The following is a 15,458-nucleotide window of genomic DNA, read 5'->3' as shown; positions in this document are numbered from 1 at the left end:
TCTAATTCCAAGGCTCCATCCGTTTTCGTGCTTTTCAGGGGCAGGCTTATCAAGAGGAGCCCTCCCGCCCACGTTAAGCATGTGCTTCATGGCAGTGGCCTCCCGCCCACAGTAAGCATGTGCTTCATGGCAGTGGAGACTCTTGCGGAGCTTGAGAACTGTGCCAAGATAGAATCGCCTCGATTGCTTTCTTTCTGCACATTGATTGGGTGTCTCCTTCCCGGCTTACCCTCCTTTTGGAAAGATAGTTTTGTGCTGTAGTGTTGCTAGGAGGTTGCTAGGAGGTGGACTGTTATTTAGCATGCTAAGTCCTGGGTTCAATCCCCAAACCGCCAAGACAGAAAACAAACACCATCTCTCCCCTATCCTGTAAATGACCTAAACATCTACCATGCTCCAGCTCCTGTGAGGCACCCCAAAGGCCGCAGAAGAGTTAAGAGCCAGCAACTGCAAGGGGGGGGGTGTCTGTTGTGCCTAGAAGTAGAAGGAACACTATCCCTATTTACAGGGATAACTTTAGAGAATTTGACAATGCAGATAACTGCCGTCTATTCCAGTTGTTTTCAAAAGTGACTTTTGGTGTGTTACCTTTGCAAACCCTTAGCTTCAGGGGAAATCCCTGGCAGGTTCCCAGCAGTGCGCTAGAATCCTGAACTCAAGCAACACTGGACTCCAGCAGCACAATGGCTGTGCCATCAAATCACCAGAGCCTCTGGAAATTGAGGGCCCCCTCCCAGAGTAAAGCTTGCAATTAAACACTGTGGGGATGGCAGGGGAGGGCTGGCAAGGAGCGGGTCTTGCTCACCTGTATCCACTTGAAAGAGCTCGCACATGCCTGCCCCGCAGTTACAATCACCTGAAAGTCAGGCTTCATTCCCTTCCTGCCATTCCCGTGAGCTAGCTCCATAAGGAATACAAGGCTTCCCATAAAGAGGGGGAGTTCCTAGGACAGGTGCTCCTCCAAATTAAAGTCTGTGTGTAGCTTCTTAAATGTGCCAAAGTAGAAATCTACCCAACGGTTCCAACATCAAGTGTTGGTTCTGGAGTGACAAGTGACCGACAGGAAGCTAACAGCTTATCTTTAGTTTCCGAACTGAGTTCACCAAGACGCAGTCACTGTGACACAAATCGGAGGCTTAGAGTTCAAAGGAGTAGCAGGGCCATACCTGACGGTGGAGTCTGAGGAGCCCGTGATGATCACCCTCTCGTCATACTGCAGACACAGGACAGAGCCTGTGTGGCCTGTGAGAATCCGCTTGCATTCCAGTGTGCTTTTATCCCAGATCTAGGATGGCAAACGAGACCCTTTTGATCACTGTCATAATAGGGTGCTGTGGAGACTTGTTGTTCTGTACATGTGTGATCCCCAACATCAAAGCCCAGAGAGGGCAAGACCGCATTCTTTCCTCCAGGTTGAGCTAAGCTCCTGGATGTGTTGACTTCAGTTCTAATGCTAACTTATCCTTTTCATCAAGGTGGAAGGGTAGCCTATAATTACCAAGGCCAAAGTAACAACAGTTCCCATCAGTGCACTTCTAGAAGGGGGTTCAACCCTGGACTACGCATTCATACGATCGTGTGGGGAGAAGCAGACATTTGCCCTTCAGGGAAATGATTCTCATGTTCTAGAAACAACACCCAAGGCCAGGCTTCAGACTGCTGTGTGAGTGTGGTCACCCTCCTCCAACAATGCTCCTCCCGTGAGGAGGGTCCAGTCACCTTGATGGTGTTGTCTCGAAGGCCGCTGACTATCTTCTGGTCATCATACTGTAAACAGTAGACCCCTTTACTTGTTTCACTCCGGCAGTGGATTCTCTGTAAACTGTGTCGCCCACATCTCCAATTGGACTCTATTGTCTAAACGGAGGTTCCAAAGCAACAGTTAATTAGGAAAGAAGGCACCTCAGTGAGTTTTCTACGGCAGGGGTTCTCATCCTGTGGGTCTCCAACCCTTTGGGGCTTCATCAACCCTTTCACAGGGGTTGTTTAAGACCATTGGAAAACAGACATCTACATTACAATTCACAACAGTAGCAAAATTACAGTTATGAAGTAGCAATGAAAATAGTTTTTATGGCTGGAGGTCACTACCACACATTAGGAAGGTTGAGAGCCACTGCTCTATGTGCTTCATACAACAACAAGCTAAAAGGTAGGCCCCAAGCAAGGCTGCAGGCCCAGTGTTCTTCTAGGCACGTGGTATCCATGCCTGCTGCTGGCCTTTCTTGAAGGCTCACCAGCGTCAGAGTGCAAACTCACACTGCTGTTTTAGGAAGGTGGCAATCCTTCTCTACAAAGGTTTTAAAGCTGTACAAAATTTGGTCAGGAATTTTCTGTACTTTATCAACATTATTCTAGTAAAGATACCAACTTCTGCTGATTCACATTGAAAAGTTTAATGGGTTTTCTATAGTACTGTAACTTAAGCATACTAATGATACATTTCCACTCAGCAAATGTCTGGAAACATCGATTCTTACCTCAATGTCTTGTATAATTTTAGGATAAAGCGCTCTATAAAAGGAGTTGGGAGGCGCATTCTCATCAGGAGGTTTGTTTTTGAATAAGTATTGTCCCCTAAAAAACAAATATTGACCAGTGAAAATATCATAAATCCATTTATAAGCAGCTTTCTACTTTTCACAAAGTATTTCAGCTACCATTACACATAACTTCCATTAACGAGTCTGGCAAGGCACGATGGTCAGCTGATTTTTGGAGTCCTCTGTCAAAATGTTAACATGGAATCTAAGGAACTGGACCAACATTGGTTCCAGTACAGAATGTCAGAGTACCAAGCCCTCTGGGATGCTTTAGGCTGACGGAAGGATACTCAGAACCCATTTGCTGGTCTGTTAGGCTTCTATACATTTACTGACTTCATCGTTTGATAATAATGGTGATTCCTCTGGTTAATAATAACTATTGCCTTTTCTCCCTTGGTGCTGTGGCTTGAACCCAGAGCGATGCTCACTGGGCACAGCAGCTTACCACTCTCCCAGTGTACTGCTGCTGAACTAGCACAAGCCCGAGTCAAGCTGTGCCAGCGTCAGAGGACGCCTAGCATGCTGGGTAACAGAAATGCTTCCTTCTGTCATGATCGAGCTTCATGTTATTTAGCACAGAGTAAGGTGTGTTGCTAGCTGTCTGCTTGGTCACCCTGGCTATTCCTGATCACTGCCAAAAGAGGCAGTTCAGGTCCTACAACAGAGACAAAGGACTGCATGCATGTCTAACAGTAGGGAGGGAAGAGGTGCATCATATGTGAGGCAGGAGGCTGCTTTCAGAGGCGTGCTCTGCCGTGCACACAGATGCCATTTCCTGACTTTGACTCGGGCATGCAGCACATTAGCGTGCCCTTCCTTACGACAGCACATTTCTAAAGGCTCACAGCCAAGCTAGACTGCTACCAAACAAACAAACAAACAAAGGTAAATGGCAATCACTTCCTGCTGGGTAAAAAATTTAATTCCTTATCCTGAAGTTAAGAGCCCACCAAACACGGTGTGATGCTAGTAAAGCCCACTGTGGTGCGCTGACTGCTCGTCTCATTGGCACCGTGCCCTGCAAACGGGAGACAGGCAGAAATGCCTCTGAGTGCAATCCTGGCACCAGAGAAACCATGTCTTCTCTGGGCCAGTCATCCACTTGTGCCTCTATAGCTCCATTACAATATAATTAATTGTTCGAAGTCTCCAGGAGAGCTTCTCCCCTGCCCTCTCCCTATTATACACCTTGAAAATTAGTTGAGAAAGTCTCCTATCAGGAAGGTAGCTGGCTCTGATGTCTATCCGAACACAGAAAAGAACATTTGCACTGGGGAAGTGAAAAGAACAGGGTTTTTGTTTTGTTTTGTTTTGTTTTGAAAGGACTGTGAGATAGGAGATATTAACATAAAGGGTAAGCAAACTACTTTGAGAGATAATTCTGGATTAATGGCACCCTTCTCCCAACAGTTTGATTACATAAACACTTTGCATGCAGATGAGATTTTTAACTGTTGCTTTTCAGTGCCCACTATTCCTGAGATTTGAGTCTTTGTCATTTCTATAAGGGATTTCCCTCACATCCAGTGATAGTTTCTCTATATCCTCAGATAATAGGACTCAAATGAATCTCTAATCTTGCTTTTTATCCCACTGCTTTTATATGCCTTACAAACATGTACTAATTTCTCCAAATCAAAGATGCTATAAAGGAGTGACTGGATATTGAGAACTGGCTCCTTAGCCTGTATCTGTTTTAAGTCACAATCTTTTCTGGTGCATGTTCTCTGATAATGGGGGTCGCTTCTAGGAGAAACGCCTGGTACCTAGGAGACCGTGAATGAATGACAGACATGAATATTAAATTTAGGATGTTATCATAAAATGTGATCTCCTGATTAAGAAAATGGACTTTTCCCAAGTGGTCTTTTATCATCCTTTTAAGAGTTACCATTACTGAGTAGAAAGCATTATCTAGTGTTATTTAAGAGAAAAAACTGTGAAGTTCATGTCCTAGGGGCAAACTGTCAGATCCATCTGGGTATGAAATATAACAGTAAAGTGGAAGTTAAATCTTGGTGACTCCAACTGTTCTAGGAAGACTGTATTTACTTGTATACTTTTGGGAAGAAGACTCGGGAGGTATTTTCAAAGATGCTCCTATCGGGGACAAGGACAGCACAGAAAGGCTTTATTTAACAGAGGGCTTGGTAAAGAAAACTTCAAAACTTCATAATGAGCCGGGCATAGTAGCACACGCCTTTGACCCCAGCACCAGTAGGCAGAGGCAAGAGAGACTCTGAGTCTGAGGCCAGCTTTGGTCTACAGAGTGAGTTCCAAGGCCAGGGCTACAGAGAAAGATCCTGTCTTAGAAAGAGAGAAGGCAGAGAGGGTGGAAATAAGAAATTGGTTCTAAATTATTCCTTCTGAATAAGGGAGAATTTGGCACCCCTGCAATCCCAGCACTCAGAAGACTGGGGCTGGAGACTTGAGAACAAGCCGGGCCACACAGCAAGGCCTGTCTCAGCACCACTGCCACCCAAGCAGAAGCCAATGAAAGAAAAGGGAGGTACAGCCCTCACCTGGAGACACCAACGCCTTCACAGAGCACACAAGTATCTGTATTTACCACTTCATGGAACAATAACAAGTTATATCAAATTGTATCAATTTGCTCAAAGACAAGGGAACTTGGTCAAAAAGCTGAATGACTTGCAAAGAGTGGGAGGGAGTTCAGAGGCTGCAGAGAAACAGAGATAGTGAAGGCATGGATACATCTCAGCTCTAACTTCAAGGACCCTTTCAAAAGGCTAGAAAGTGGACTAGGAAGCAACTAAGGAGCAGAAAAATTGCTTAACATGTACAAAACTGTCAGCTTGATTACAGGCACCACAAAAGTTATTTTTTAAAAAAGCCCCCCCAAAACTATCTTTTCAATGATAGTTTTTAATTACTGTCCTCATAACCAACATAAAAGACCCCACTGTTAGGATCAGCCGTACACAAGAGTCTGCTTTTCTGTTTGCACTCACACATATACACACCTCAGTTCTGTGTCTCCCGCCTTCAGAACAGGTTAACGTTTATGATGAAAGTCACTATCACTCACAGGACAAACGGAAACAAAGTATCTTAACAGGGCATGAAATCTTTTTAGCTAAGAACTGAGTTTTTAAAATTGAGACTTAAGGCCTGAATTATCTGGAGGAGAGTTTCTTTGCTTTCCTAAGAGATAGAAAATCTTCTCAGACACCTTGAAACTTAACCAAGTAAGCAACTATGTGCTCCATTCTGAAAGCTGGTCTTGGACTCTGCGAATAATGGTCTCTGAATGCCATAGATGCTAATGATCAGAGTATGAGGGCAGTTAAGCAAAGGCGGTTTCTACTTTCCCGCATCCTAAGGAAGGACAGAAAAAACAACGGAAAGGAGACAAAAAGAAACAAATAACCCTAAGCTCTGGTTTACAGTCAAAGAGCAAGGATGTGCTAGCATTTGGACTGGAGCTGGATTTGAGAGCAAAGATTTTTAAGTATTTCTAATAGCTCACAGGACAGAAACTTCTGAAGTGCTTACCAGGGTATTCAGGTCAACACATTCATGAATCCATGAATTTCAAGGATACAAAAGCACGAGAGCCAAGCCACCAATTTTACGAAAAATTGAAGGAAGGGTGATCTATTTCTCTCTCTCTCTCTCTCTCTCTCTCTCTCTCTCTCTCTCTCTCTCTCTCTCTCTATGTATGTGTGTGTGTGTGTGTGTGTGTGTATATATATTTTTATTTATTTATTTATTTATTTATTTATTTATTTATTTATTTATTTATTTTTTTTTGCTTACAGGACTGGACCCAAAGCCTTTATACACAGTGAGGGCACCTGTAGCCCTTAGCTGTTTTTACACTTGTTTTGAGACAGGGTCAGGCTGAGTGAGGGTGGCCACATATGTCCTAGCCGCCTTCCTTCTTCTTGGAAAAGCAGGCCGTATGGCCCACACGGAGCTTCCCCTTAGTAATCTTAACTGTTTGAGGTTGTGTATGACTCCAGACCCAAAAGGAACCAAAAAAAAAAAAAAAGTAAATTCTGAAGGCAGTCACTGGGCACACACATGCCTATTATCATTTTTTATCAAATATACTTAATAACTTATTTAATGAATTATTCATACCTGACTTTCTTATAGTGACATTCTAGAGATATACTCTAAGGCAAAATTCTAAAAAGAAAAATATCTTCAAGAAGTTTTAATGAAATAGTGCCATTGCGCTCAGGGAACACTACTGGTGAAGTCTTTCAGGTCGTTGACTACACAAGGCCTTAGGAAATTCATAATTAAGCAAGCAAATCTAAAGACACAAGTTTTAGGAAGAAACAAATGATTTATACTAAATTCCACTTTTCATTCTTTCTGATAGCTTACTTCTACTTGGGCATTAAAATTAATTTTTGATTACAGAGGTGGTGAGACATGGACGTGGAGACTGCAGTCTGGGAGGAACAATAACCCCACCTTCCCCAGAAGAGGAGGAGGCAGGAGTGGGCTCTTTCTACCTGATTCAAAGCTCTCTTTCCTTCCTTAAAAGTTCTCTCTCAGCCTTTCTGCAAAATTCCAACTTCGTCCAGAGAGCAGAATTTTTTTATTTTTTATTTTTTTTTTGGTTCTTTTTTTCGGAGCTGGGGACTGAACCCAGGGCCTTGCGCTTCCTAGGCAAGCGCTCTAACCACTGAGCTAAATCCCCAACCCCGAGAGCAGAATGTTTTAACTGGGAGGGCAGTCAGTTTTCTTTTTTCTTTTGAAAAATATGTCATCTTATGATTGACTGGTCAGAAGAAAACTACTGTGTACATGGACAGCAATTCGCTTGTATTTTTAGCTAAAAATTGGACAAGGACTATGGCTGATGGGAAGTGTCCCTGCTGGCTCCCGACATTCCCTCGTGCTCAGCAGCCAGGAATGCGGCAGGAAAAGGAAGGGAAGGGCTCACCACCCTCTGCGCTCTGCCAGGCCTCGCCACAGAGAGTCTGTCCTGACCATCCTCTCGATGAGCTTCTTCCACAGCATGCCGTCCGACGTCACGCGGTACCATTCCTTGCACACAAGCTCAGCAGCACACAGTGATTTGGCGTCCAAGTATGACAGAATGTTCTCAGCAATATGGTCCAGACCCCGTGCTTCAGTGAGGGAAGGAAGCACAGAAAAAGAACAGAGCGGGTGCTGAGCAATTTTTCACAGAAAGCCTTTAAAAGAGCAGCGCATGCTGTGAGATGAAGGCACACCACTGTCCCTAGTGTGGTCCAGCTTTGCTCAAACAGAGACTTGGGTAAAATGAGTGTCAATAATTTTTCCATAAGGTTACAGAAATGAACAGTATTTTCCATCTTCTGTTAGATAAGGAAGTTAAAGCTAACAACCAGCAAACCCCCAAGACATTAAAAATAAAAAGGAGTCCAGAAAACAGTTCCCATCTATCTATATGGATTTCAACACTAGGGGATGTTCTACGGATGGCGTCTCAAACTCAGTGATTCAGACCCCCCGAAATCCTGATATTAGGTCCATTTCTCATTCTCTCCTATTACTGCTGCAGTTCCAAAGCTATTCAGTGAAAGAAATATCCTTTAAATGTACTGGGGAGAGAGAGGCAGCAAGTCAGACTGCTCTGGGACATGGGACGTGGGCATGAGGAGAGAAGTGAGCACACTGTCCAAGAGCACCCTGAGAGGAGACACAGGGATATTAAGGTTCAAAGATGAGTCTGACTGCATGTTAAAAACAAAACAAAGCCTACTGCTCTAAAACCTAAGCGGCACTTGACCTAAAAAGGAAAAAGAATCTTACCAGTAAACATGAGGGTAGCATTTCAAAGGAAAATATGGAAGGCTGATCTTGGGCGGTGGAAATTAGCAATTAAAGCTCTTTACCACCCATATATACATCATATATATATACATCAAGGCCTGGGTGGAAAAGAGCCCATCAAATAGGATGGCCACCCTAGCAACACTTTTGGCATTGCTGTTCCAAGTTCTCAGGTCAGACAAAACCATTCACAATCTCTAAGGTCTTCTGAAGGCTCACAAGTTGGGATGGATTCCTTCAGTCTGTCATCTGCAGGCATGAATGGGAAAGGACTGATACCGTGCGTTTGACTCTGCGTGTCTCCCTTGAATCATATGGAGACACACTTGGCTGCCATTAGCAGCAATCCAAATATGCTTATTAAACATTATTCTAATTATAAAAATTGTATGGCTATCTGTCAAATTCTCCAGCAGACTTGGGGAAAGAAAGCTTTAAGTGGATCTTGTTGGCTGGCGTCACATGTTCATATTTAAGCATAAGCAGATGGAGGCATCCGCCACCTAATTCTTATTAAAGGAATATGACTGTAGGCCAATTAAAGATAATAAACAGTTCCTCACCAAAGATACGATGATGACATATTTCCCAAATCTTTTATATTTAAATGTTCTATAATATCAGAAAAGGCATTCTTACATTTTTAATGGCTGCCATCAAATTGTTCCTGATTGTGTACAATGTACCAGTAATAAGAGTAATTTCACCCAACACTCCAAACAAAACAGTTACATAATGGACTATAGGCAATCTCTGGAGTAGTTTGGTTTACTAAACGTAGCCAGATGGTATAGGTTGAGAAGCTTAAATGGCTGTTAGGCACTGGACATGGTTTAATACCACATAGTCTAGTCAGCTGATACACACTAGGGATCAGTCCAGTATTAGGCAAAATACACTGGTCCAATCAACACTGGTTCAATTCTTTGTGTCTAAGCCTGAGACAGTAGCATGTTTCAATGATTGGGAAGACAACAGCAGTAGGTGTACTCAGATTGTGCAAAGAAAGTGCTTGCCAATGGCTACAAAAAATCCAGTATTTTACAAGAGGACAAAATCTATTCTATTTAAGCAAAGAATATAGGTACAATTCAGTTTTAAAGTGGTTACTCATAATATACAAATAAACATTTAATTTTAAAAGGTAATTTATTTTCGTTCAGAAAAACAAAGCTTTAAGAAATTGCTACCAAGGAATGAGAGAGGCAGCACCACACAGTTCTAAGGCAGCTCCTGCTAGTGCAGTGTGCTGGAGGAGAGGCTGTCAGCATGGACCAGAGCCTTAGAAGTGAGGCTGCTGGTGGGGTGCCCAGCTGCAATCACAGGAGGGGCGGGGCAGGGGGAACGCTGACATCTGAGGTCGGTTTAAGTCACACAGTAGGACCTTACCTCAAAAGGAGAAGAAACTCTCTAAAAGGTTCCTGCTCTAGGGCAGCAGGTGGGGGTTAGCGGCACCATGCTTGTGTGAGGCCCTGGGTTCAATTCCCAATACCAAACCAAAATACCCAGAAACATAAAAAAAACCCATGAAACCAAAATAAACACAAACAAAACAAAATCACAGCACACTGAAACTCTTCACAGTCTTTAATACAATTCTACTTTGGGTGTTTTTCTTCTGAGACTGTCTATAAATTAATGCATAAGAATGTCTACCATGGTATAATTTATACAGAGAAAAATTAACAAAGGGTAAAGAATGTATTCACACTATACAACCTACTATTGGACTAAATCATTAAAATAACCCACACTTAGGAAAACAGGCTTTAACATATTAAGAACAGTTTTTAAAAAACAGTCTCCAGATCTATAGGGAAATAAACACACGATCAGAACTTTATAAGAAAAACAAAGAACTGTGTGGTGGAGTTCTGGGCAACTGTATTCTATATTCTGTGTGTGTGTGTGTGTGTGTGTGTGTGTGTGTGTGTTCACATGTGTGAATGGAGGTCAGTGAGCCCCATGGGTCTGCATACGTCTGCCTCCCTAGGGCTGGGGCTACAAACGTACCCCTCTTTCAGCTCTCTTCTGGAGACTGGGGATCAAACTCAGGAACTTAGCCTCCACACTGACTATTACTGGCTGAGCCATCATCCATATGCACATGTATATGTATTTATACATAGCTGTATTCTGATGTGTCGACGATGACTAACTATTCCCTAAGGAAAGAGTAGCCCATGTAAACCTCCTATTTCCACGCCTCGCAGGGTTCTGGATCACTGTTAAAGAAGGGAGGGGACACTCTGGAGACGCTTACTTAGTGATGGAGTATTTATCTAGTTTGCACAGAATTCGGGGTTCACTTCTTGAAGATTGTGACCTTTCTTCTAAAATATTAAAAAATGCTTTTTAAAAATTAATTCCTACAATAGCATTTTTTTATGGATGTGGTAGAAGCTAATGCATGAGGACGTTGGTTTTTGAGCCAGCTTGAGCTAGGTAGAAGAGACTGTCTCTTAAACAACTCCAACAACAAAATAAACACTCATTTTTTTTTTCGTGTGTGTGTGTGTGTGTGTGTGTGTGTGTGTTTGTTGCTAAAATTCACATCCAAATTCAAGTACATGAAAAGAACTGAAAATAAAGCATATAAGTCATGCTTCAAATCTGGTAACAGTTAAGGAAAACACAAAACTAGACTTGGAACTGCATATAGGTTAAACAAAAAAGGCTGAGCAGAGGGTCAGGAGACAAAGTAAAACGGAATTTAATTATGCAGTTTGGTTTTTCTTTTATTTTGATGAAGGTATAATTAATGACTTGGTCTGTAACTATCAAAGCAAACAAGAATTTCTAAATTTATTTCATGTGCATTGGTGTTTTGCTTGCACATATGTTTGTATAATAAGGTTGCTGGATCCTCTGAAGCTGGACTTACCGATAGCTGTGAGTTACTATGTGGGTGCTGGGAATTGAACTCAGGTCCTTGAGAAGAGCAACCAGTGCTCTTAACCACTGAGCCATCTCTCCAGCCTCCAAACAAAAATTTTAAAAAGAGAAATGTAGCTAGGAGTGTTACACTTGTAGTCTCAGCAATTGATTTCTTTTTTTTCTTTTTTGCCCCACCCCTACCCCCAAAGGGTTTCTCTGTGTAACAGAGTCATGGCTGTCCTGGATTCACTTTGTAGACCAGGCTGGCCTGGAACTCACAAAGATCTACCTGCCTCTACCTCCCAAATGTTGAGATTAAAGGCGTGTGCCGCCATGCTTGACACCCCAGCATGTCAGTGCTAAGGCAGGACTGCTGAATTTGAGGCAGGGCTTGGCTGCATTGTGAATCTAGGTTATGGAGAAGCAGGGCTGGGGAGAATAAGGTTGAAGATCCAGCTCCATTACTGCTATGGCGAATGAACTCAGACTTTACAAGGATGTGCACATACCTGGCAGTGCAGTTATGAAATCCCTCTGCAGCATAGGCTTTAGATAGGAGTTGATGTGCCCATGCTGGTAATGACACATTTGAGATATAAGGTGTTCTACAAATTCCACTTGATCAGACTCTGACCACTGCTCAAAGTACTTGACACACAGCTCCTTTTCCTTCTCATAGCTTGCTGAGAGTTTCCGCTGCTTGGGCACAATCATGCTGGAGGTGCCATTGGCAAGTTTTGTCTGTTGGAAGGGAGGGGATTGAAAGAATCATTTAACAGCAAGCACTGAAAATGAGGGAAAGAGTCTAAATCTCCTGGTCTGGTATGCAACATGTATCTTTGCAACTGAATTATTCTTGTTGGATTTATTGCAATTGAGTATTTTGAACCATGATCATGTCTTACAAATACCAAAGTGGAGGTCAATCAGGTATACTGTGGGAAGACCAAGCATCCATTTCTACAAGTTTAATCTACGGGGATACACAGATTAAAGACTGAGAGCCAGATGCATTTAATCATTATTAGCAAGCAAAAAGTTTAATTTGTTCTTTATCGTATGTAGCAGTTATTGGACAGGTAGATAATTAGTTGTTCACACTAACTTTTTTTTTTAAGTCAAATAAGTTTTCTACACAAAGAAAGACCAATGAATATTTACAGACCTCACAAAAGTCTAATAACTCAGGCTGGAGAGATGGCTCAGTGGTTAAGAGCACTGGCTGCTCTTTCACAGGTACTGGGTTCAATTCCCAACAACCACATGGTGGCTCACAACCATCTGTAATGGGATCTGATGCTCTCTTCCGGTGTGTCTGAAGACAGCAACAGTATACTCATACACATTAAATAAATAAATAAAAATTAAAAAAAAAGTCTAATAACTTATAAGCTCAAGTTAACCTTTTCTTTCAAAAAAATTCCACCTTCCTGGTTATCAAAAATTAAAGGCTATACTTTTTAGTAACTGAGTCATTTAATAGATATTTATTGAGTATCTACAATGTATTCAACACTGTTCTAGGTGCCAGGACTACAACAATGAACAAACCCAGCAGAGTGCTGTCAGGAACATATACTCTGCTTGAAGAGGTACATATCACTATAATATAAACAGTGCTGCTGAGAAAAGCAGAAAAAAAATACTAGAAAAGGACTGGAGAAATGAGCTAGCAGGGAAAGAAAGCCCCAACACTAAGCCTGATGACCAGAGATTAATCCTTGGAGTCCACACGGTGGAAGGAGTGAGCCAACTCCTAGAAGGTGTCCTCTGATCTCCACACATGCTCTGTGGAGTGTGTGTGTGTGTGTGTGTGTGTGTGTGTGTGTGTGTGTGTGTGTGTACACTCAGACACGATAAATAAATGTAAAGAAGAACAGAAAGAGGGAGTACGTTATTATGGCTGGCAAAATTCTAAGATGACTCCATGAAGATTCCCATTATAGGGTATGTAGGCAAGTCTTGTGGATCGCTATGAATTTGGGGCCAGCCAGTCTATACTGTGAGTTCCAGGCCAGTCAGACCCAGTCTTAAAGAGAATCCTATCATACACATACCTTCCCTTAGATCAAATACTATCATAGGTGCTGTTAGGTTTAAAAGGATGACACAATCGGTTGACCTCAAAAGAGATTACTAAATTGAAAATGGGAGTTCACAACTGCAATAATTTTTAAGAAGTATTACCTAATTATATGAGGTCTTCAGTTTTTAAAAAGATATATTTTTTAAAAATTTATTTTATGTATATGAGTATATGGAGCTGTCTTCAGACACACCAGAAGAGGGCATCGGATCCCATTACAGATGGTTGTGAGCCACCATGTGGTTGCTGGGAATTGAACTCAGGACCTCTGGAAGAGCAGTCAGCGCTCTTAACCACTGAGCCATCTCTCCAGCCCACCCCCATAGTTTTAATTTGTTTTTCCCCCATGTGGGTGCTGAGGAAGAAGGTGGACATGTGAGATAGAGAATTTGATCAAACTCTAAGCGTGAAGAACAGCTGCTACTGATGAGCACCAAGAACATCAAGAGTCTAAGTTTTCCTGCAATGACAGGGACAATCTACTCCGAAAAGGAAGGTGTGAGGACTTCCCCAGGAGCTTCTAGGTGAGAATTTGGCTGGTTAACACACTGACCTCAGCTTTATGACACCTGAATTGAGAACACAGCCATGCTGAGTCGGTCACCCTTCCCATCTCTAGAACCATGAGCTAACAACAAAGAGGTGTGTTTGAACTTGCCATGTCTTTGATAATGTTACTCAGGAACTTAACGTGATTGCTTAACTCTACTCGGTCACACAGGTTTCCTAATGGGTGATAGTTGAACCTAACACTTTGCTATAGAGAAGAAGACTAAGCTACTAACCTAACTGGGTGGGGGTTGGGGGGGTTGAGAGCAGAGGCATTCTGTCAGGCATGCTCAAGGACTCCAAAGAATTGGCAAAGAGAACACTGGAGAGGTCGGAGCCATGCCACTCAGCCCACTTAGGTGACATCCTACACTTAGTCCATTCAGCTAACGCCCTGTGCCCTTAACTCCTACTCTCCCTCTAAAATGAACACTGCTCTTCCCACCTAGAGAATTTAAGTTACCAGGGTGTGGAGAAGTCACAATCCAGGGCACTAAGCCCAGATGACTTCTACCCACTCCTTCACTCCTTATAGCATGAGCCACCATGCTGAAGAGAAAAATGGAGGATAAGAGGCCACAGGGACAAGCACTCAAGAGGTATGAGGGTGACACACACACACACACACACACACACACACACACACACACACACACACACACACTGATCCTGACTGCGTGGGGCATGTACTAGGAGGTCAAGCATGGACAAAAGGCAGCAACTTAGAGGCTATTTTAATGGTCCATGGAAGAGACACCATCTTTAGACGACAGTGGTGGCTGTAGAAGTAGAAAGAATTGGTACTTAGTATATTTTGAAGGCAGAGCAGATCTCACCTAAACCTGGATGTGGGCAGGAGAAAAGGAGATGAGATTCGCACTCATGTTTGAAGCTGCAGTGCATTGGGAAAAGACAGAAATCAACACAGCTACTCTCAGAAAAGTGATTTTTACAGAGGATGACACAAGTGAGCACAACTGGATACCTTTCTAAGTAATTTGATGGACATATCTGCCTGAGGTAACCCTAATGAGGCATGGAGACCCATGTTGCTATAGAATTCATCATGCTTACGAATGCTGAATGTGGCATATCACTGTCCCACACTTGGCTACTCAACTTCTGCCATTAAGGCAGGAGCCTTGCCTATCTTATCTTCTCAGATGTTTTACAAATGGAACCTGGTCGGCAGCTGCTAACAGTGGACTTCCAAGAATGGCATTAAGGCACCTATCCACAAAGACAGACTGACACCTGTGAGCAGCAAGCCTGGTGTGCAGAGCTGGGGGTTTTCTAGCATTGAGGCATCGTCCCCATAAAGAGTGCAGTGATTAATAAGGACCTGCTGGGCACTGGCCATAGGGAGGGAGTTCAAGCTACTCTGTTGGCTGTTTGCAACTTAGCAAAGGGAAACTCATCAATGAGGAGTAAGATTTATGGTACTAACAAACATACTGGCTCACAAGCTTAACCAAAAGGCCTCTTCTCATCCCAATGACAAAAGCCCACACTATCATCATCATTATCCCTGTCGTAAAAGGTAGACATGGGCTGGAGATGTAACCCCGTGGCCACAGCACTTGTTTGGCATGGACTATGCC

General features: G+C 42.9%; 1 protein-coding gene across 6 annotated transcripts in view; it reads right to left on the bottom strand.

Annotated features, from left to right (window-relative positions):
• The window catches only part of Btrc (beta-transducin repeat containing E3 ubiquitin protein ligase), a 165,070-nt gene that overhangs the window by 15,881 nt on the left and 133,731 nt on the right, over positions 1-15,458 (bottom strand). For all 6 annotated transcript variants that reach the window (XM_032892065.1, XM_032892067.1, XM_032892069.1 and 3 more), the window contains 5 exons: positions 11,732-11,963; positions 7,471-7,657; positions 2,481-2,577; positions 1,720-1,857; positions 1,167-1,285 (listed from right to left, as the gene is read on the bottom strand). In XM_032892065.1, coding sequence (XP_032747956.1) covers positions 1,167-1,285; positions 1,720-1,857; positions 2,481-2,577; positions 7,471-7,657; positions 11,732-11,963 — 773 coding nt within the window. The remainder of the gene's footprint in view (positions 1-1,166; positions 1,286-1,719; positions 1,858-2,480; positions 2,578-7,470; positions 7,658-11,731; positions 11,964-15,458) is intronic.

This window comes from Rattus rattus, chromosome 2, assembly GCF_011064425.1.
Source record: "Rattus rattus isolate New Zealand chromosome 2, Rrattus_CSIRO_v1, whole genome shotgun sequence".
Taxonomy (NCBI): domain Eukaryota; kingdom Metazoa; phylum Chordata; class Mammalia; order Rodentia; family Muridae; genus Rattus; species Rattus rattus.
This window is presented reverse-complemented; position numbering and strand designations above follow the sequence as displayed.